This window comes from Coloeus monedula (genome assembly GCF_965178545.1).
Source record: "Coloeus monedula genome assembly, chromosome: 21".
NCBI classification, from domain to species: domain Eukaryota; kingdom Metazoa; phylum Chordata; class Aves; order Passeriformes; family Corvidae; genus Coloeus; species Coloeus monedula.
In genome coordinates this window covers 4,500,230-4,521,832 of record NC_138801.1, presented here as the reverse complement: position 1 = coordinate 4,521,832, position 21,603 = coordinate 4,500,230, and the positions used below count along the sequence as shown (strand labels likewise).

The window sequence follows — 21,603 nt, the reverse complement described above, 5'->3', positions numbered from 1 at the left end:
AGTAGCCTGTAGCAATGAGCTCTGGAGGCTGATCACAGCACTAAGGGAAAGAAAAAAAGGAAGTTATTTTGTTAGTGTTTAGATCTTTTATAGCATGGAAAACTGCATGAATGCCTTTGTTCATTTCCAAGGATTCCCATTACTCAATCTTCTCTCCAGGAACACATCTGAGTCTCTCTGGAGGGAATGTGGAGCACAGAATGTGGTGCCCGAGAGGTGCTGGGAAGGATGATGGATGGAACAGGCACTGATGAACTCCACACAAATCTTTACACACCCTTCCCCACTCCCAGTTCAGGAAAACACCACCACACTTCTCTGAAACATAGGATTTATCATTTGTTTTCACAGCTCACAAAGTGTTCAGTTATTATTTCGCTTGTTCTGCTTATCTGGACTGAGTCACAGAGTTTCAGTTCGCTCAGGGAGGTCTTTGAAGAGAGGCAGGGACTGATCCTGCCCAGGAGCAGCCGTGCAGGTGACCCTGGAACAGCCCAGCTCCTCTCCTTGAGCAGCAGCAGCACAGCCCACGGTTTGTCTCATACATGCATTCATCCTGCATGTGATCTCACTCTGAGATTATTGACAAGAATACATCTTCATACATTACAATACTTATGTGCCCTTGTGGTGGTGAAAATGCCATCACTCTGGGATCACACAGCTCACAAGCAGCTTCTCAAAGTTCTGGTTAAAATGTGCTTTGGGGAGAAGCAGATCAAACCAAAATACAACCAGTTTGTGGCATTGCTAAAACTGGTAAGACTAAGTGAAAATAAGGATGGGACTCTGAGATCAGAGTGAAATATATGGGTTTAAAGCCTTTGCATATGATTTAAACAGCCAACCTCATCATAGTACCCAGCAACACCAGCTATGCTGCTCTTAACTGAGCAGCTGTTTGGTACCATCTCCCAGTTTGATTCATTCACAGCAGTTCCAAAATTCTTTGTTCTTCCCTCTGTTTTGAATGCAAAGTTATGAACATTGCACCATGCTTTACAATTAGAATTTTGAACCCTCTGCACAACGGCTGGAATTATGCAGCCTTCAGGTATACCAAGCTTTAAGCCCCCAAATCTTTCCTTATTTCCTGTTTTATTCCTCTTCTTGTGTTAGTGGATCATGAGACATGAGGTGTTAAAATAAGGAGGTTTAAGATGAAAACAGTTGCTGCTCCTGTGGAGTTTAAATGTCACACCAACATGGAAGTCTGAAAAACCTTTTCTTTGCTCCTTGTGCTTCTGCCCTTTCAGCCTTCCCTTCCCTTCTTTCCCAGCTCCATTCTCTGGATCTAACCCTGCTGGTGTATTCAGTGCCTGTAAGGCTTATTCACCCCAGGACCAGATTCAGGAAGTCTCCAGGGAACTGGGAAAATGACTGTACACTTGAACAGTAATGGGCCTTCTGGGAGTGGCCCCCATCAAATCACACACAGGTATCCTTCCTAATAAAAAGGAGAGAGAAGAGCCTTGCTGACACAGCCAACGTTTGCAAACAAAAAGTCAGGACAAATTTAGCTTCGTTTGACAGGGTTGGATTGAAGATCAGAGGTCTCAGGCCCTTAACCCAGAAAGTCATGCTGCAGCCCTGGGAGAATTTGACAGGCCTGCAGCTCCCCCAGGCACGGATCTGGGGAGCTCCAGATGTTGTTATAGTATCATTGAAGACAGAGTTTGGGAACTTGCTCAGGGTTTTAAAGAGGAACAGCCCTGTCCTTCAGAGGGGCAATGGATTTTACACTTAGAGGCAGCACTGAAAGGGCTTCCCAGCCTCCTCCTTGGGAGGAGCAGTTACTCATCCCTATTTTTCCTTCTTCCACATTGCCATATTGGTGACTGCCATGACAAACACATTTCAAGAACATTCAGATTTGCTCTGACACATTTACTCATGATTTTTTAGTGGCATGAAAACATTTGTTCTGAAGATCCTGCAGTACAGATCCTACCCTGGTAACAGAGTATAATAGTTTCTGTAACACTGTTTTATCTATTTCCTTCATTTTGCTACTGCTAAATCACTGCTCCTGGCTATTACAAATAGACACAAGTGCAGCTTTAGACAATAAAGAGAAAATCAAACCAAGCACTGCACCACACAGAATTTACTATGCTGAACCACAGCGCTTCCTATCACCTGTTTGAAAACTTGACGTGGGTCCCAGCCTTAACTTCTTCAACTATAAGCTCAATCTACACAATCTATTGATTAGAAGGTGCCATCACCTTGCATTTTTATCACATTTCTCAGGCAAGAATCTGAGAGCTCTATGCAACCAATTCAGTGAGAACTCTTGTGAAGTCAGCAAATATTACCCCAGCCTAAGGGATGAGAAACTCATCCAAAGAGAGGTGAAGTTGTCCAAGGTAACAAAGTGACAGAGCCAGCAACAAAATCTATAAAACTACTATTAAAAAGCCCCACAGACAGTTGTTCAAACTGGTTACAGGACACCTTTTCCCTGAAGTCTTTCTGGGTTGGTTTTAATTTTTTGGTAAGTATTAACATTTTGGTATTTATCAAGAGAAAACTGGACAACAGGAACTTAGGAAGAGAACAAAGATTCTCATTTATCCATACTGCAGCCACAGAGGCAGCAGTAAGAGGGGTATTTTATGTTTTCTCACTGATCTCCTCCAGCTTCTACTCTGAAAGCATCACCTGCACATGAAGGGAAATTTACTCCACCTATTTATGCACCCCGAGTTCTTAATGTGGACATCTAAGCAAACTGTACATTTACTCTACTCTGTTATCTTGCTACAGACCATTGTATTATCAAAACCTGGTTATTTATTATCATTTAACAAAATTACAGCAATATGACTTTACCCTTCAAAATTATTCTAAACCAAAACATCCAGGAGGACAATCTTATGCCCAAATGAGCATACAACCAAACACACACATTGGGAAATTGAGATGATGCGGGTCATTCCAGAACCTTACATTTATTCCACTGCAAAAATCACTTTAAAGCAGGCTGATAAACAAATGCTGGTTTTACTTCCTGCTCTATTACCCTACTTGATGCTAAAATAGAATATTTAAACCACTAATCTCTGGGGTAAAGAATCAACTGAAGCACAAATTCACTTTAATGCCAGGCAGAGAAGGGAGAGCAACCAAGCTCCCCAAAAGCTGTCCTTTGTTCTCCAGCAGGTTAATATCCCAGGTCAAACATCTCCCTTCCTGACTGCATCTGAAATCTTGGAAGGGAGCTGCATAAACACAGCCAAGATACCACATTTTTGACCCCTGTTTTTATGCCCTTTCGAGTCCCTGACCCCCATTTGTTTCACAAACTACAAACGTGGATGAAAGGAGCCAGTGAAGCAGCTGGAGCCTCCAGCTCCTTGAACTGGGGCTTGAGGGTAGGGAAACTGGAATTTAAACTCGGATCAATCTGAACTTACAGCATTCTGACAAGAGGCCTTCAAAGAGAAATCTTCCCTTCCTTGAAACTAGCAAGATATAGATCTTTCTAAAATACACTTTAACCTTCCTAGCAGTTATATTTTTATTGCTGCCATTCTCTCATCCGTCTTCTCTCACTTTATGGCGTAACATTCATTCCAGTAAGTCCCTCCTCTTGCTTACACCATCATGGGAAGAAGGGCAGGCAAAAATAACAGCATGGAAAATATTTCCAAACTCATTTTGGAAAGGGGGTTCCAGTGATTTATTAAACTCAAGCCCTCAGGAATGTGAGGCAACCAACCCCAATGAAAACAACAAAGCAAAATACAAATGAACGTGAAACAGTCCTTTCTGCCCCAAAAGATGTAAACTAAAGAAAGAATGCTCAAAGATTCCTCATGAAATTTTAAGACTAGCGTAGTATAATCTCCAATTCCCTATTCCAAACCATGGACTGGAACTGTGATGGGAAATAAATCCAAATTAAATAACACCAGAAGTGATCTTCTTTTCTACTCACAGTTTTCCATCATTACAGATTATTGTTTGCTATTTGCAAGTTGTGATGACAAAGAATAAATTCTGAATTACTTAAAATAACGGCCCAGATATTTAAAATCAATTCCACATATGTGCCCTAGGTAGAGAGAAATGATGTGAGACTTACCTTCTGAAAAACTTGATAGTTGGATTTAGACCATATGTCAAGCTACAGTAGGAAAAAAAAAAGTTATATATTACTACAGATAAAGAAGCAGCTTTGGAGAGAAAATGGATCAACAAAGATGTATCTCTGAGTTCACTCTTTTGACCCCTTGCCCTCACCTGTTGCAATCCAAGAAAGGGAATTAATAACACAAGATTTCCTTTGTATTGCAATGAAAAATGAACATAGTTCAGCACAGTTTCAATAAAAAAAAATACATACAAGACCTGTTGAATTAATGAGTTCTCTTTAAAAAAGCAAAATCTTCATTTGTATGGGGTTGTGGCTGATCTATGCAAATATTCATCAGCTTGAGTCTGTTTCTGAAATGAAGGCATTTTTATTAAGTTTATGCTTGTCTTGTGTTGAATAAGTGATTCAGTTACAAACGACACAAAGAGCATTTAGCTGCATTAAGCCAAAGCTTTGGGTCTACTGGGGCTAAATAAAACATCCCTCAAGAAACTGCATTTACATTTGCAGACAAAAATCATACTGAGAAATTTAAGGTTGTAGATGACTGCACACATCCATGACTTAAATGTGTGCTCACCTACATACAAAGTAAAAGAACAAAACTGAAATTTAAGTTTTATTAGCCCCCAAACCAGAAGGTAGGGCTGTCCTTGCTGAACAGCCCAATGGCTCTCGTGTTTAACAATTCCAGCTGACATGTTAATGCTCTCTTAGCCCAGCCCTGTGGAACATTTTGGACTCTGTCAAGGAAAAGCAACAGGGAAAAACAAGAGGAGCTTCCATCAATCCTGGACTTGCAAATCACTTTTTTTTTTTTTCAACAGATCCCAGTGTACTCAACAATTCTGTATGCACAGAACTTGTCACGGGAAAGGTGTTTGATAAAGCATTAATCTCAGGAATCTTGGTCTAGACAGAAGAACTTCTGAGTGAATTTATGAAGCAGGGGTAGCTCCTCTGGTGCCTGAAACCATGGTTGGACACACATGTTCTCACAAGGGGGGGTTCTCTCTTCTGCTGGTACAACTGATTATTTTAGTCCTGCCTTACGTGCCCATACATTCCAACTGACAGTATGAGACTTTTCAAAGGCACAAAAAGAGTCTGAAATTAAGGAAGTCACATGAAGTGAATAAAACACATTAAAGGGAGGTGAGGGAAGCGAGGGGGAAGGATGCTGCATCCAAGTGATTAATTCACCATGCTAAAAATGGTCAGAATGCTAAAAGCTCTCGTTCTTTTAGGAGCAGCAGTGTGAAGTGGCCCATGTCCAAATCCTGCACAGCAGTGACTCCTGAGTCCCCAGTGCTCAGTGGGGACAGGCTGTGATGCTAAAACTTCAAAAGCCAGTCCAGGATCGATGTTTCACGGCTCAGCACCGCTGACCTTGCCGTGAGACAAAAGGCAGCTGAGGTCTCAATGCCTTTTCCAGGCTGCAGACACGAGTACCCTGAGGCACCTCCCTACAAACCTTTTAAAATTTCCTGGCTCTTGGGGTGGGATCAAGAACCAACACTCATAAGGTGCAGCCCAGACTTGGACCCAAGCTTGATTTACATGGTATTATCCCACCTGTGTTTGCTGGGAAGGCAGCATTGCACTTCCAGATTAGAAAAGTCTACATTTGAAAATAAAAAATTAATGTATATTTTAAAACCCCCTTGTTTTAATGTAATTTACAGCTTTCTTTGACTGCAGAGTTGCTTTAATTGGAATGTATAGATGGTCTGCTAATCTCCAGTGATCAAACCAAGTATGTGATCCTCTCTAGTTAGGCTCAAAAAAAGTCCACTTCAGATGCTGCTTTAAGATGAGTCCAACAGGTTCACAATGTTCATTAGCTGGCATGGAGATGGGAAAGCTGAAAAAGTAATGAATGTCTGTCTTGCAGACATGATGTTATCCATGAGAAAGAAAAGAAAAGAAAAGAAAAGAAAAGAAAAGAAAAGAAAAGAAAAGAAAAGAAAAGAAAAGAAAAGAAAAGAAAAGAAAAGAAAAGAAAAGAAAAGAAAAGAAAAGAAAAGAAAAGAAAAGAAAAGAGAAAAGGGAAAGGAAGAAAGAAAGAAAGAAAAGAAAGAAAAGAAAGAAAAGAAAGAAAAGAAAGAAAAGAAAGAAAAGAAAAAAGAGAAAAGCTACTAGCCCCTGCTCCATGCATACATCCTAAATGAGTGCCCACCTTTCCCCCTGAAACTGAGGATTAAGGCAGAGGCAGATTAAAGAATGCATCGTTATAGGTCTATTATTCTTCAACTTTTCACTTTCAATCAAGACACACATTTGTAACTAAAAAACTGCTGAAAGCACAATTTCAGGGCATCCTCTGCATGTGAATTAAACAGGGGCTTTTTCTCCCCAGTGCCCCTCTCCCCACCCACCCCCAGCAGCTGGAACAAGAGGCCGTTTGCTGAAGGTCGTCTGAGCGATTTCAAAGGCGATAACAAATCAGAATGTTCCCTGCATCCCATATCAAACAGGTCCGGTGCCAACACTTATTAGAGAAATCGGATTCAGCCCCCCCTTCACCCAAACACACACACATCCAGCTTTGAAGTGGTGAGAATGCAGGGATCAGAAATTACCCGAGAGACAGCTCTGCCTGTCTTTGAAGCTTTCCTTTGATACTACCATTTCTTCTCCTCTCTTACGCTAGGAGGCTAAAAGCTGCCTTTTCTTATTGATATGGGGTAATTAATGAAGCCATAGCATTAACATAACCCAAGTTCCTGAACATGAGAATTCAACAGAGACACTTATGTTTCTTTAGTTAAGTCTAAGGGATGCAAAATAGGAATCTGGTTAGGCAGTGATGTGCCCACATGCCCTGTCAAGGTGGTTCTTGGTCTCTGCATCCAAGGAAAAGCATGGTATTATTATGCCAAAAAATCCCAATATGATTTTTTGTTCACAGGCCAATGGCTCAGCTGCCCTGTGGAGATGAGCTGCATAGCTTCATTTATTCAGGAATCAGGAAAACACAAGTAATTAATTACTACCCATGGTTAAATTTCAATGCACAACAAGCATGTCACAGGCTGAAATTAAGGGTGGCACTGTGCCACCACTAAAATCATGAGGGTAATTAAAATGCATCAGTCTGTGGTGGACATGAAGGGTTAGGATGGTGAGCAAGAGCAACTGTGAGCAGGTCCAGCACCCACGACATGTCAGTGTGCAAGATCTCACTCATTGTTTTTGCAAAGTGTCACCAAAAATGTCCAAGTTACGCAGCTGGCAGCTTGGCAAAGACATATTCTGCAGGGTCTGTGAATAATTCACGAGAGGTACACGAAGCACTTAAGAAATGCAGTGATTCTGTCTGTATAAGCAAAGCTTGAAAATAAAAGCCCAGAATGGCGTGTCTTGTTTTACTCACTGCAAGCTTAAAACTTCTCCTTTTTCACCTTAATTTTGGAAGTGTTTAAGTGTGTAAGAGGGGGCACCCAATTTAACGAGACTTCAGCAGAGACCATGTGAGGCTTTCAGGGAAGCACCTGTCAACCTGCACAGCACAACGTGTGAGCACACAGCAAGATAAAGCAACCCAGAAAATGCAGTGTCAGCTTCCCTGGGTAACTGCTGGTGTGCCACTGTGCCTGACTGAATGACCAGAAGAGTCTCAACAGCCCTGCTGTTTGCAGTTGTCTCTTCCTTTTTTCTTCCCAGTAATGCAGAATTTGCTAAAAACCAGTGTATTTTCAGTAATAAATGATGACTCCCCTGATCACAGGGTAAATCTTTGGCCACTTCTGTGCACAGTCTGTTTCTCACTTATTGTCTGTGTGACCACTCTCCCAGTAATGGCCAGTTCTCCTTTTTTAAATACCCCTGAACACATTTGGTTGCCCCAAGCCCCTCTCTTCTTGGAAAAAGTCTCCTACTGAATTTCCCTTTTTTGTACTTAAAGGACTTTCACCGTGTGCAGTTGGGAGGGTGACTCAACAGACCCTCATCCAGTGAAAAGAAAAGTACAATGACTTATCCAGTGTCCCTTCTTCAATGTGCCTTACAGAAAAGAGGCACTTCAGCATTGTCAAATTGCATGTTAGCACCTAGTTCCTCTTCTCCCTGTTGTTTACAAATATTAAACGTTTCTTAGGAATACATAAGCTAAGTCCCAAATCAACAATGACTGTGTAAACTGCTCCCTGGAAAAACCATCACCTCCTACTGTGTTTCTGAGGGTTCTCCATATTTCTGTTATTTAATAAAGATGATACTCACTGATCTTCTTCTTACTTTTTTGTGTGTTTCTCCTCAATGCTAGTGCATTTTTCATGCTATCAGGCTAGCAACTGAGAAGCCAGAATCATGTAGAAACCTCAATGAAGTACCTTCCCAACAGCATCTGTTGTGACAGGGAAGGAATTGCAATGGACTCTGTTCATAACTGACTGCAATCACTCATTCCCAGCAGGCACAATAAGGAAAGCAAATCATTGTGAGAGCACAATCTTAATTCTTATTCTCCAATTACCAGAGTAGTTAATTAGTGACAAAAAAAAAGGAGCTCACTGTTTGTCAATATGTGCTCCAGTTGGCAAAACTAGCAAGCTACGCATTTATTTAATCTTCCAAGCCAAATTTGCTCATGATTTAAGTGGCTCCAGCTCCAGTTCTACTTCAGTCAAATGAAATGTTCCTATTTATACCTAAAACGGAGACCTTCAGGTTTGCAAAATCTCTGTGATGCCCACTGGAACAGCGAAGTGCCACGTAAAGGTCACAGGTTTGTGCAGCCTTGCAGGAGCAGTCACAGAGCCCAGGCTGGGACAGAAAGCTACATGGGTAGAGAACAGACTCCCCTGCAGACTGGCTTAAAGCAAGAAATAAGCCAGGTGTTAACAGCAATGCTCTGGAGGAGCAGAACTGCTCCCCACTGACAGCAGGCAAAGGTTAGTGCCCCGTGCCCAGAGCTGGCCTTGGCAAGTCCTGCTGTCCCCTGGCAGCAAACGATGGCAGAGGAACAATGTGCAGCTCCTAGGAGAGTTCACCTTGAGCTGAACAGAATCCCAATGCCAGATGCTGAGTTTCAGAAAGGAACTCCTTACTTAGCTTTTCAGCATATATAGCATTATTGTATTTCAAGGGAGCTTCAAAGGAAACTGGATTCATCAGAGAAAACGAGCACACCCAAATGAAGTGTGACACAGGAATCCATCACACATTGTCAGTGCTCTCTCAGCAGACCATCATTTCACTTCCATGCAGAACTTGGGGTGAAGAGGGGCTGGTGCTGCAACTCTGTATTTGTATGCAAATATACAGGGAGTAGAGAGCAGCTGCTTCTGCGGCAAACTGGTATTTAAACCTGCCTATCTGAAAAAGGCAAATCAAAATTAAGCAATTTTTATTTTACTACTTCTTAGGCCAATCTGCCGCCCTTTGAGGGAGAATGTCTCACCCGGGAAATAGAGCTGCACTATTTCCTTCAGCAGCTCAGCTCCTGGCCTTTCCCAGAGAACTGAGGCTCAGACTCAGAGCAGATGAACTCTGGGTCAGCACACAACGTGCTTCTGTGTGCTGAAACAGAGTTATCACTTTTGAAAGGAAAGAAGTCTCACCTCATTATAACATGGCCTATGGGTGCCAAATACTCATCTTGATATCATGAACTTTTTATTTTAATAGGCTTCATAATCAGAAGAGAAAGCTCCAGAGAGACAATGTGAAACATGGAGGTATTTAGTGCTGTTACTGGCAACGGAGAGTCCTGGAGGATGTCTTGGGAACAGAGACCATTCCACCCTGGAAAGAGACCCAAGCTAAGCTAAGGCCGTCAGGCCCCGTTAACATCTCCTGATGTGCTGAGGAGAGCCATATGGAGTGTGTGCAGGTACAGGAAATCTCAGGGTTCAAGCAGGGTGAACTGTTCACAAAACAAATCACTTGTGGGAACAGTAACAGTTGCTGTAGTAGCTGCTGTTCAAGATGTGCTGCTGCTGGCAAGTGAATTCTTGAGGAGCAGCTACCAATGATCTTCTCGGTTGTGTTTATCAAGCCAAAAAAAACCAGCCCAAGATTTCTCAATGGCTCTCAGAAGAGAGAAAGCTGAACCTTGGGCTGTTGATGTGCTGGTACACTGCTAAAATGTTTTCTCAGCAGACACTATGAACACAGCAACTGGGGTCTAAGGTGATAAATCAGAAATTCAAGCAAAGGCTTCAGAGCTTAGAAAGAACTCAAGAGATTTGGGGATGCAAAATCCAAGCAAAGCAAGACAAATTTAAACTGGAACATTCTGCAAACATTCAGAGTCTTTTGCCAGTGTTATGTTTCCAGTGTACTTGCAATGGGATCCCAGTTTTCTGCCATGTAAGTAGGTGGCACAAACACAATAGGGTGCTGCTGGATGGGCCATAACCCACCTTGCCATCCTCGGTGTAGACGTTCTCGTTGTACCCTTTGACGATCGTGCGGTCAATGAAGAGGCTCCGCATCACCACGATCACTTTTAACACTTTTCCTAAGGTAACCTGTGAAGAACAGGAGAAGGACAAAAACGAGCTGAGGGTGAGTCGATGGTGTCTGAATTCTGTGTCTGAATTTGTAAGACCATCGAGTTAACAGCTTAAGTTGATGCAATTTCAGTTTTCAATATTTTGTAAAGAGACCAAAATAAAAGATCTAAAAGCAGTGTGTGTTATGAGGAGGAGAGAGACTATAAAGTGCAGAACAAACATTCATTTGCAACTGAAAATGTATGAGTTCACAGAATTCCCTTGTGCAGACATGACACTGCCAAGCAATTCTCTCCATTTTATTAACACCACAACTCAATAACTTGTCAAAAACAATGGGCAAATGTGATTATTTTCGATGAATTTGATATTCTCCAATACAAGTTGACTTAGAGGAAAACAATTTGAAAGAAGAATCGGACTCTCCTAATGCTGGCTTGTAAAAGCATGCCATGAGTTTAATGGAAAACATTTTCTGTCCAATAAAAATGTAAAATTATTTCAAAGGAAACTACAGCTTAAAGTGAAAATGTTACATTTTCAAAGGTTTCATTTCCTTCTTTGAAAGTGTTAAAGTGAAAAGAATAAGACTAGTATAATGGAAAATATAGAGAGTCAGTCAGAGTATAACAACAGAAATAAGCCTAAATTATCTTATTGACAAAAATGCAATAATGAAGGCATTTTAATCTAGAAATCAATTTACATTTCAAAGATGAACCTGTACTTCAATACAGCTGTGTGTCTAACAAGAATCCTGTCTTTGTATTTTGTTATGCAGAGATTATTAGAGTTTTTCCTCACCCACAAAAGCATAAAACAGACATAAAAAAGAAACAATTAGTTCATTTTAATATTTCCCAACCAGCAGCAGCTCATTTTCTGCCTGTCTCCCAACATTTCGTCCTGTATAGATTAACACACACTAAAACAAATGTGTTTTTACTGCTGACCTCAGCAGACAAATCCGCACCCAGAGAAATCAGTCAATACGCACCTTTATTGATCTGTTGGATGTTATTCCTTTCTAACTTCTGATAATGACTCCTACCCATCACCTTGTTCCAACACCAGCAGCCCCAACCTGAGCTAACTCTAATCACTACAGAGCTGGACAGAGCCACAGACCCTGGAAAGAACTGATGACAAGCCTTTGGCATGGGACACGGAGAACTCCAGCAGAGAAGAGTCTGAACAACAGGGCAGGACAAGTTCAGGGCAAGAGAGGGGACAGGGAAACAAGAAGGAAAGGCAATGACAGACTTCAAAAAGACAGGCTCCCAGGCATAATACTGCAAGAACATAAAAAATGGGTCAGAAGAATGGGTTATTTCTGAACAAAAAAATGTGACAGGCTGAAGGACAGAAACTTATATCAGGGCCTGAGCCATGCACACACCAGGAACCGTGAAGATGTATGGAAACACCATGTTGTGCTATCAGGTGCTCTGAGTTTTGGTTTAAATGCAGTATCTTGCCAGGGTACTCTTCAACAAGACCTAGTTGGTCTGCATATATGGAAAATTGGCAGAGTTATTTCAGCACCTGACACTGTATTAAGGTAAAAATGCAAAGTCATGACCCAGAGGTGCCTAAGCTATGATGCCGATCATCCACTGGAATCACAGAGTTTTGTCATAATTGCTAAGAGGAGGAAATGAATAAATTTTGAGAAAAGTTGCCAGCACATTTAGAGTTAACAGTTTTCAATTTATTTTTCTACCTTATTAAAATTGGCACTTCAGTGGGATACTGGTCTGCTGAGAGAACAGACTCTTATTTATGACTCCGCACTAGATATCAACCATACATAATAAAACTAAAAGGAGGAAAAGAAGACCTTTTAAAGAAAAAAAAATCTTAATGGAAGAAGGATAAGGCTGCCCTACAAACACCCAGATCTAGCTTTATGTATAATATTTCCTATTCCCATTGCCTTCACACACTTCAGTTGATGCTCCCTTCTTTCCTCTTTCTCTTTACATTGTGCATTCATGGCATCTCCCTTTGCTGCCAGGTAGAAATAAATCTGAGGTTGATCTGAAGCCTGTGTGGGATATTCCTGAAAATCCTCAGAGTGATCTGTGGAACGTAACAAGCTGAAAAATCCTGTGTGTGGCACTCCAGCTTGCTGGAATAAACTTACTGCTGGCCTCAAACCTCCCGACATGACTTACCTGCACGAATGCTTCTGCATTAGCTCCCTGTCCTGATCCAGGTGATCTGACTTCATACCCTTCCAGTGCTTCACTCCACACTTCCAGAATCCAACATAGCACTGAAATGTCACATCCTGCACTATGTCCAGGACAGTATCTTGATCACCTGTTTGCCTGACCATCAAAATTCCAAATTCCTGTCTCCCACATGTGTAAGGAGCTGTGTAAACCCAACCCTAGCTGGGTACCTCAGTGAACTCCCTGAGAAAGTCTTATTGCTGCACCCCCCCCTTTACAGGGGGCACCCAGGCACCCTGGAAATGCAAACTTTGGCTGGGTTGGTGCTGGCTTGTCTAAAATGGTTCTTACAGTGCCCTGGTACTGGAACAAAAACTTCCCTCTTTTGTACCACTCTTGTTTTGACAAGAGATTCCCGTAGATTTTACTCTGGCTGGAAGAGAGATCGGGACTTTCAGATGATTTCTGTAGGACTGTATCATTAGTTAAGTCTGACAGAAGCAAGAATTTCGTAAAAGAGTAGCTCACAGAAATTACAGTTCATCATTTTAACAGCACTGAAAGAATGAGGGTAGTAGTACAAAGAATGAACAACAGCCTGTCACCAGACTGGAGGGTGCTGTTAGATGTGGAAGCCAGAACTATGCTCCACAGCTATTTTCAGGGTGAAGCACATTCCATATTGTACACAGTAAATGCAATACCCTTTATTTTTTCCTCCAGTAATCAAGATTTGTAACTGTTTCCAGGGCTTAATGTTTTTGTTCTACTCCACTGTATTTTACAAATCATGTTTTTCAGCAGACCATTTTATTCCAATCCCTGCTGAACTTGGCTACTTGGGAGTCTGTGTTCAGGAAAGCTCTATGTATGGAATGTAATTTACACTTATAGTCATACAACTGTGTCCCTACAGAACACCTGAAAGAAGGTAATAAAAACCTAATGGCTTTGGTAAACCAGTAATTTGATAGTTTTACTCCAAGCTCCAAGAGTGCAGGTCTCTCCTGGAGGTCCAGACTCACCCAGATGGTCCCTATTTAATGGGCACTGCATTTCCACGGTACCAACTGAAAGAAATTTCTTTCCTTGTACAGAAAAGATACCTTTCAATTGTGACAAAAAGGCAACAATTTCCTTTCTAAGCCAAGTTTTCCTATTAAATTTTGACTTCTCCTGTCGATATCCTGTTAAGACAGCACTTGGCTTTTTAATATTTTGCCTGAAGGATATATGCCAACTCGTCCTTGATGTAGAAAATTTTAATTCAAATCAATACATGTACAAGGTCACTTTAAAATTCAATTAATATGAATGAAAAAATATGCCCCACAGTTCTGTGAGTTGAAAATGGAACAGTTGCAAGTTAAATACTTCTGCAGCTTCTGTTTTGGGCTGTGTAATAACAATGTACTTCTAACTTCCTTTTAACTAAAGTATACTAAATTCAGACAGTTAAGTTATTCATAAATCCCCTGCTTCCTAAAATGGCAAGCCCCAGAAGAAGGTAGGACAGGCAGCTGACTGAAATCTGCAATATTATGCAGCTTTTCTGACAAAGACATATAAAATAAAAATCTTCTTGAAATATCCCAGTTTTAAAAATATTTTGTCTATCACCAAGATAAATCTCAAGGAGCATCTGACAGACACAGTATGCCAAGAAAGGGAGAGGGGGAAACAGAATAATCAGGGAGAATGACTTAGATAATTTCTTGTAAGACTGCTAAAAAAAGTTCCCATTTAACACCAATTATAATCAGAAAAGAAGAAAGTACCTTTCCAAGTAAGTCAGAAGCAGGGTCCAAATGAGTTTCCAAAATGAAAAGGATCAAAATTAATTTACCATGCCAGAACTCTGCCTGGAGGAAAGAGTTTGAAATCCCCCCTTTAATTTTGCCTCCTCACTGAAACTAGTATCAAGTGCAAAGCCCTTTTATGAACCATTTAAGCAACACATTAACAAATGTTCTTTCTTAAAATTTATTTAAGTTTGGTATCAGGAAAACGTAAGCTGACAACGCCAAGCTCCAACACTTTGTGAAAAATTCCCAAAGCTGCAGATTTCCCCTCAGCATTCCAGGGAATTTGTTGCTGATTTGAGCTGCAGATGCTCTGCAATGCAGAGCTAAAAGAAAGAAAACATTATTTTCCGTTAACATGGGCACCTCCTCGCTTCTATAAAAAGGAGCACAAGTGTGTGGGGGGTTTTTATTCACCTCAGAAATAAGGCAACATCCAACCAGAGATGTAACCAAGCTACAGATTTCCAGCAAAAGGCCAGACACCTGCTCTTTGCCACAGAACCAGCCATAAGCTCGGCCTCCCACTCGCAGATCCTTCTTACTAATCAGTACAATGCATGGAAATCACATTTATATATGCTGGGAAAAAAGGTTTTGCATTAAAAATAAAGTTTAAAAAAAACCCCAACACACACAGACTTTCAACTGGAGGTTTTTTCCCTCATTTTTTATGTCTCATCTGCTGCTGGTATGGCTGCGTTTTCCCTCACATGCTCATTATTCTTTAATGATGCCTATTTGTAAATAGCAAGATAAGATGCAATTAAGCCATTAGAGTCTAAATAAACAAACATACTAATTAGGTTCTTTACAAGGATTTCTTTTTTTATGCAAGAGCTGGAATTTACCTTTCATTAGTCTAACCTAATTGCAATAGTGCCTGATAAAAAGTCAACATAAATGAAGGGCTTTAAATGCTTCCACCATATTAAGGATGAGCTGGCTCTTCTCCCTCAGTAATATTCCCTATTCTCTTAATAAGGCAAAAAATTGGCACAGGAATATTGTTCAAAGGTTCAAGGACAAATTTTGCCAGTGGCCAGTCACACTTATGGAAGGGTCACACCAGTCCAGCATTTCTACCGAAGATCAAACGGATTTTGTCTCTTTTTTCCTTTCTAAATTAGAGCACACCAGGAATTTTACACGGATGAAAATGATGCCTGATCTTCCACAATATAAACCTATGGGAATATCAATACACACCTGGGAGCTTTGGGCACAGTAACCCTGTGGAGGGAGCAAAGCTGAGGCCATTTCTCAGAAGTCTTCCTCTACTTTTCTCTATGCTTGTTCCCTTTTCCCAAGGGAAAAGACTCTTCCTCATCTTCCTCATTCTTCATTAGACAAGCAGAGAATACTTGTTCAATTTACTTGCCAACCCCTGCTCGTGTACTTTGTTAATTCAAGACATTCCTCCCCTGCCTATGTCACCTCAAACACTTAATGCCCTTTAAATGCTGGTTTTAATGCTTTTTTAATGCTGGTTCTCCATCTTAAGGCACAAACTGTGAAGCCACTGCAGTCATGAGTCCCACTGTGAGCTCAGGAGTGATTCCTCGAGCTCACAAGAGATCTTGAAACATCCCAGGAGTTCCATCAAACACCAAAACCAAGCTACTGTCTCCAAGGCAGTAAATCCCTAAATGAATATTCATCCTACAGGCCTAAAAATCAGGTGCCTAAGCCACCAAATGTGACCACCAGAGCTACATCCCTCCCATGAACCTGCTTTTAATCCAGTGCCTGCTGAGCACTGGTTTCCTGATAAACCACCTGACAGGCAAGAGGGAAGGCTTACACTGCAAAGCACTTTGGAAATGAGAAATTGTTTTGGAAATAACACCATTGAATTGTTTCCAATCAGTATAACATCGATACTGATTCCAAATCACCTTGCAAATTCCAACCCCTCCTCCCAGTTCTCCAACATCATGCACAGAAATCAGTCTGGTGCCTTTCCTAATGGGCAAATAATAAATTTCAGCATCCATTTTCCCCACAAAAAAAATAATAGTTTTATGTAAAACACTAATAAACAAAAACAAGACACAAGGAATTATTCCGTTTCAAGGAACAGATGTCTGGCCTATTTGCAGTAATACAACCCACTGCCACACAATCAGACTGCTTCAAATGCCGGGAACAAGATCTGAAAGTTCAAATGCAAATGTGTCTGGTTTTAAGGAGAATGAATAAAACTTTATAAAATCCTGCTTCATATTTTTCTATGACAGATCTATTAAAAAGCTAGGCAGCAGTAAAAATTTATAAATTCTATTCATTTTATAAATTTTATGAATTTTATAAGCAAAAATTTGTAAGATAACCTGGAAAGAAGAAATCGTGATTTATGCCCTAACTTTGGCAGAAACAATTCCGTTTTTCAGACTGAAAGTTACTTGTACATATTATGCTTTAGAAATAGAAATTACAGAAAATGGTTCCTGCAAAACAGTATCTGCAAAAATATTTACCCAGTGATTGTAATTTCTGTAGTAGTTCTTTACAAATATTGAGGATAAAAAGAATTTAAAGACGAAGTAGTTCCCAGATGTAGATAAGAAAATAAGCTTCTTCTCTGAGTAGGCCTGGCTGAGTAAATGATGCTAAGGAATTTATATTTGTCAGCTGAAAAAGTAGGGCTAAAGTTTACTGTTTTCTAAAATATATCTGGTATTAATGAATAAATTGTACACAGGATTTGTTTCACACAAAAAATATTTTGAATTTTGATAACGGAAACAAGGTGTGTGAAATAATCATAAAATAATTCTATTATTATAGTAAAAAAAAAAAAATGTATCTAGGAATACAACTAATCAGCCAAAGAGAAAAATCTAGGTATTTTCGTTCATTAAAAATTAGTTAATGTTTTCTTGATATACAAGGTAAGGTTTATCTATTTAAAATTCCTGGCATTTGACCAACAAAATCTCACAAAAACCTTAAGGAGTCCACAGTTCCCTGTGCTGCTGCTGGAAATTAATTTTGCATAACACAGTTACTAGAGCTGATATAATTCTATGTTTAGTCTATTTTATACATAGTACGATTAAAAGATTAATTGAAAAATCACTAGTGAAGATTGGGATTAAACAGCACCTTGAAATTCCACAATAAACTGTTTAAAATCAGCTGAGGATCTCACATGGCTCTGAAAGGTTTCAATTATTTATGTGTTTGGCCTGTGTAGCATAAATCCAGACTAATGAGATACAATTGCTGTGTACAAATCTAAAGCATAAAAAACCTCCTCATTTTTTTTCCTCCTCAAATGTCTGGAGGAAGCAGTTAAATTTCCTCACAGAAGTTTGCAGCTTCTGGTCAGGGAGAGCCCAGCTGAGCACAAGGGTTACTCACCAGTGGAGTCTGACCAACAGGCTCACACAGCTCCTAATTACAGAACCCCAGAATTGTTGGGATTGGAAGGGACCTCTGGAGAGCATAACCCCAGAATTGTTGGGATTGGAAGGGACCTCTGGAGAGCATAACCCCAGAATTGTTGGGATTGGAAGGGACCTCTGGAGAGCATAACCCCAGAATTGTTGGGATTGGAAGGGACCTCTGGAGATCATAACCCCAGAATTGTTGGGATTGGAAGGGACCTCTGGAGATCATCCCATCTAATCCCCTGCCCAAGGCAGGGTCACCTGGAGCAGGTGACACAGGAATGTGCCCAGGTGGGTTTGGAATGTCTCCAGAGAGGGAGATCCCATGTCCTCCCTGGGCACCTGTTCCACAGCTCTGCCACCCTCCATGGACAGAAGTTTATCACAGAATATTCTGAGTTGGGAGGGACCCACAAGGATCACTGGGTCCAACTCTTACATGAATGGCCCCTAAAGAGATTGAACCCACAACTGTGGCATTATCAGCACCATGCCCTAACCAGGGGAGCTCATCTCAGAGTTCTTGCTCATGCTGAAGTGAAACTTTTTGTGTTTTAGTTTATGGCCATTGCTCCTCATCCTGTCACTGGGCACCACTGAAGAGAGTCTGGCACTGACTTGACACGTCCTGGAGATATTTACATGGATTGCTGAGATCCCCTCTCAGCCTCCTCTTCTCCAGACTAACCCGGCCCAGCTCCCACAGTCTCTCCTTGTCAGAGAGTTGCCCCAGCCCCCGAATCCTCTCTGTGCCCTCTGCAGGACCCTCTCCAGCAGCTCCTTGTCCTTCTTGAAGAGAAAGACATCTTCTTCCAGAATGAATCTTAGCGGTGCAGGTCCCACCTCTACAGCTTAGGACATAAACTGATTTCCATGTGCACATGAAGTTGTAGAGTCCGGGGCTGAGACTTTCTCTCTTGGGTCTTCTTCCTAAAGATAATTTGTTTGGCAAAGGCCCCAACGTTTCTTAAGTTTCAAAGACTCTCCCAGGCCTCCTTTCCCCTTCTTCCCCATCTCCCTCCAATAATTTACACATTTTTAAGATATGGATAGTGCTTACCAGTGTATTTGAAGATGAATGCATGTTTTTTTCTGGTAGATGGAATGAGTGTGTTTAAAGATGTTACAAAAACTGGACCTTTGCATAAAGGACCTTCCTAAGACACCAGGTGCGCTATGAACAGTTCAAGGATGAGCATGGTTGAGATTACACAGTTAGGTAATTAACTCTGGGCAAACAATGTGGCTGTGAAGTATTTTTAAATAAAATGAGCATTATCTGGAGCCTTTGGCATTGTGGTAAAGCACACTGCTGCAAGGGAGCAGCTCCAGATATAACTTGGGCTAAGTTCAGAGTGAGAAATCACAAGTGCTGAAGAAACCTCCCTCCTTCTGGGGGAGGTGCTCTTCTCACTGCCCATCCCGCAGCACCTTTTTCACTAAAGGATCTGTGGCTGAAAACAGCAAAAGCTTTTGTAGCAGTCAGGGCCAGATGGAAAGTGCCATATTGGCAACATCAACTGAGACAGATGGGGAAGAGGGAAAACCTGGCTAAAAGAAAAAATGATAAACCCATCACACAATCACATACAAAAATACTTTAAAAACAATCTTTTTGATCTCTGATCCAAGGAAAATACACATACCACTGGTTCAGCATGGGGCTGGGATCTTGTAGAAACAAAAATGTCCTTGATTTAGAGAGCAACTGCCACATGGAATTCACTGTGTTACTGCTGCTGGTGAAGGGCGCTTCCTTTAGTTACCACCTAACCTTGTTCCTTGGCGGTCACATCCAAGATAATTTACCTTATTGCCTAAGTGTGCCTGAGTCTTGAAAAACATCATCTATTTCCTGACCACCTCAAAAAGCCACCAAAAGTGGAAGGTACTTCAGTATGCAAAGAAGGGCTCCAGGAGAATGGAAAGTGTTTCAAAGTTAGGAAGCAAAACCAGACATTTTTTCTATAGCAGAATAGATAAAACACAAAGTCAGCTTAAGAGGAAATGCAAAAACTTGTAAGACTTATAACTTCTTAGGACTGCACTGATGAATCCCATTATTTTCTGGAATATATTGTTCCACTTGGTGAATCCAACAATTGCAGATTAAATGTTTTAATGCCAGCTGTTTATTTTAACCTCTGACTCAGTTAATCTCTTGTGAGTTTGTGGCTGTTCAAAGAAAGTTAATAATGAGATGTTAGACAGTTGATTAATTAAAACTAAATACAATTAAAATACTTGAAAATTAAAAATAATCACAGCAACAGTTGCTATAGCAAAATTTCCATGAGAAATATGAGATGGAGAAGACTGAACTGGCCTCAGTTCTTCACCTGTGTATGTGGTGTTATTTTCCAGTTTTATTTAAAATTTGGCAAAATACGTGACTTCTGCCTTTCCCTAGAAGGAAATCAGCTCCCAGCTGCCATGCCATGGACTCTTCTTCCACTTTGCTGTTTTAGAGCTTTGAAGACTTCTTATGCTGTAAGCACAACAGCCGTAAAAATGGATGTGAACAATAGGTTCCTCTTCAATGGAATCTTGCTTGGTCAGGCAGAAATAAGTGGAATGTATTGGACTTGTTTATCTCAAATCCAGCCTTTACTGCTCATTTACTTCAAAGGCAAATTCTTAACTTCATCATACAACAGAAATTCACTGACCCAAGAGCAATGTGAACAAATTTAAATCATATTGGTTTCCTTCTTCTTTTCTTCCTCACAACATTCTCTTCCTTCTTAATTATCATGATTAAGATTCACTCATTGCCAAGTCTGCCGAAAACCACAGTGAATACTTGAGTTTGTGCTCATACTTCTACAATCACAAAAAACCAATAAAAAAAGCAATAGATTTTTTTGTTTAAAGGGGAAATTCTTTTTATCACTTATTTGCCTAAGAGCAAGGAAGATGCTGCATTGCTGTGACAAATGAAGAATGGTATCTTTCTGGAAAAAAAAAATCTTTAATAACCTGCATTTTTGGGACAGTAATTCAATTTGTTAAGAAAATGAATTCAAGGAATTCAATGACCCAACTTACCAGAAGCATTGCAGAGGTTCCATTTGGCCGGGAGAGCTGGATAGACATTTCAGGGAACATCCTATCAATCCGATTGATCACATCATCAACGTATCTACCAACCAAAGCAAACAGCAGCATTAACACACAGGCTCTCTCTCACAAACTCAGATTATAAAAACTATGCTTTTAAAAAACATTTATCCTTTTTAGCAATCATCCTTTTAAAAATCACCCTTTTTAACCCTGTTCATGGGACTTCCCTGAATCAATTTCTCTCTGATACCTGCATATTTTTCAAAAACACATGCAAGCAATAATTCAAAAAGTTATTGATAAGAGGAAACAAACCAAAGCCCTCTGCAAGTTGTTTCGAAAATCAATTACTCTGCCCTTAAAAACATTCACTCACTTAATTTTTAGTCCAAATCTGTCAGCCTCAAACTCCTGCCATTGCATTTTTATACTTTCTCCTCGGGGGGTTGAAGGACACATGATTAAAATTACTCTTCCAGTGTAGGAATTCACAGGCTGTCATGTCCTTACTCTCTCTTTGATAAACTAAACAGATAAAGGTTTTATCAAAGTCTTTGGATGATTCTTAGGGGTGTTTTTTTCCCCTGAATCTTTCCACTTTAT

General features: G+C 40.6%; 1 protein-coding gene across 1 annotated transcript in view; it reads right to left on the bottom strand.

Moving 5' to 3' along the window:
* Positions 1–21,603, bottom strand: part of MED27 (mediator complex subunit 27) — an 84,231-nt gene that overhangs the window by 6,019 nt on the left and 56,609 nt on the right. Inside the window, exons 4-6 of the mRNA XM_082295444.1 lie at positions 20,986–21,079; positions 10,471–10,578; positions 4,091–4,132 (exon numbers count right to left, since the gene is read on the bottom strand). Coding sequence (XP_082151570.1) covers positions 4,091–4,132; positions 10,471–10,578; positions 20,986–21,079 — 244 coding nt within the window. The remainder of the gene's footprint in view (positions 1–4,090; positions 4,133–10,470; positions 10,579–20,985; positions 21,080–21,603) is intronic.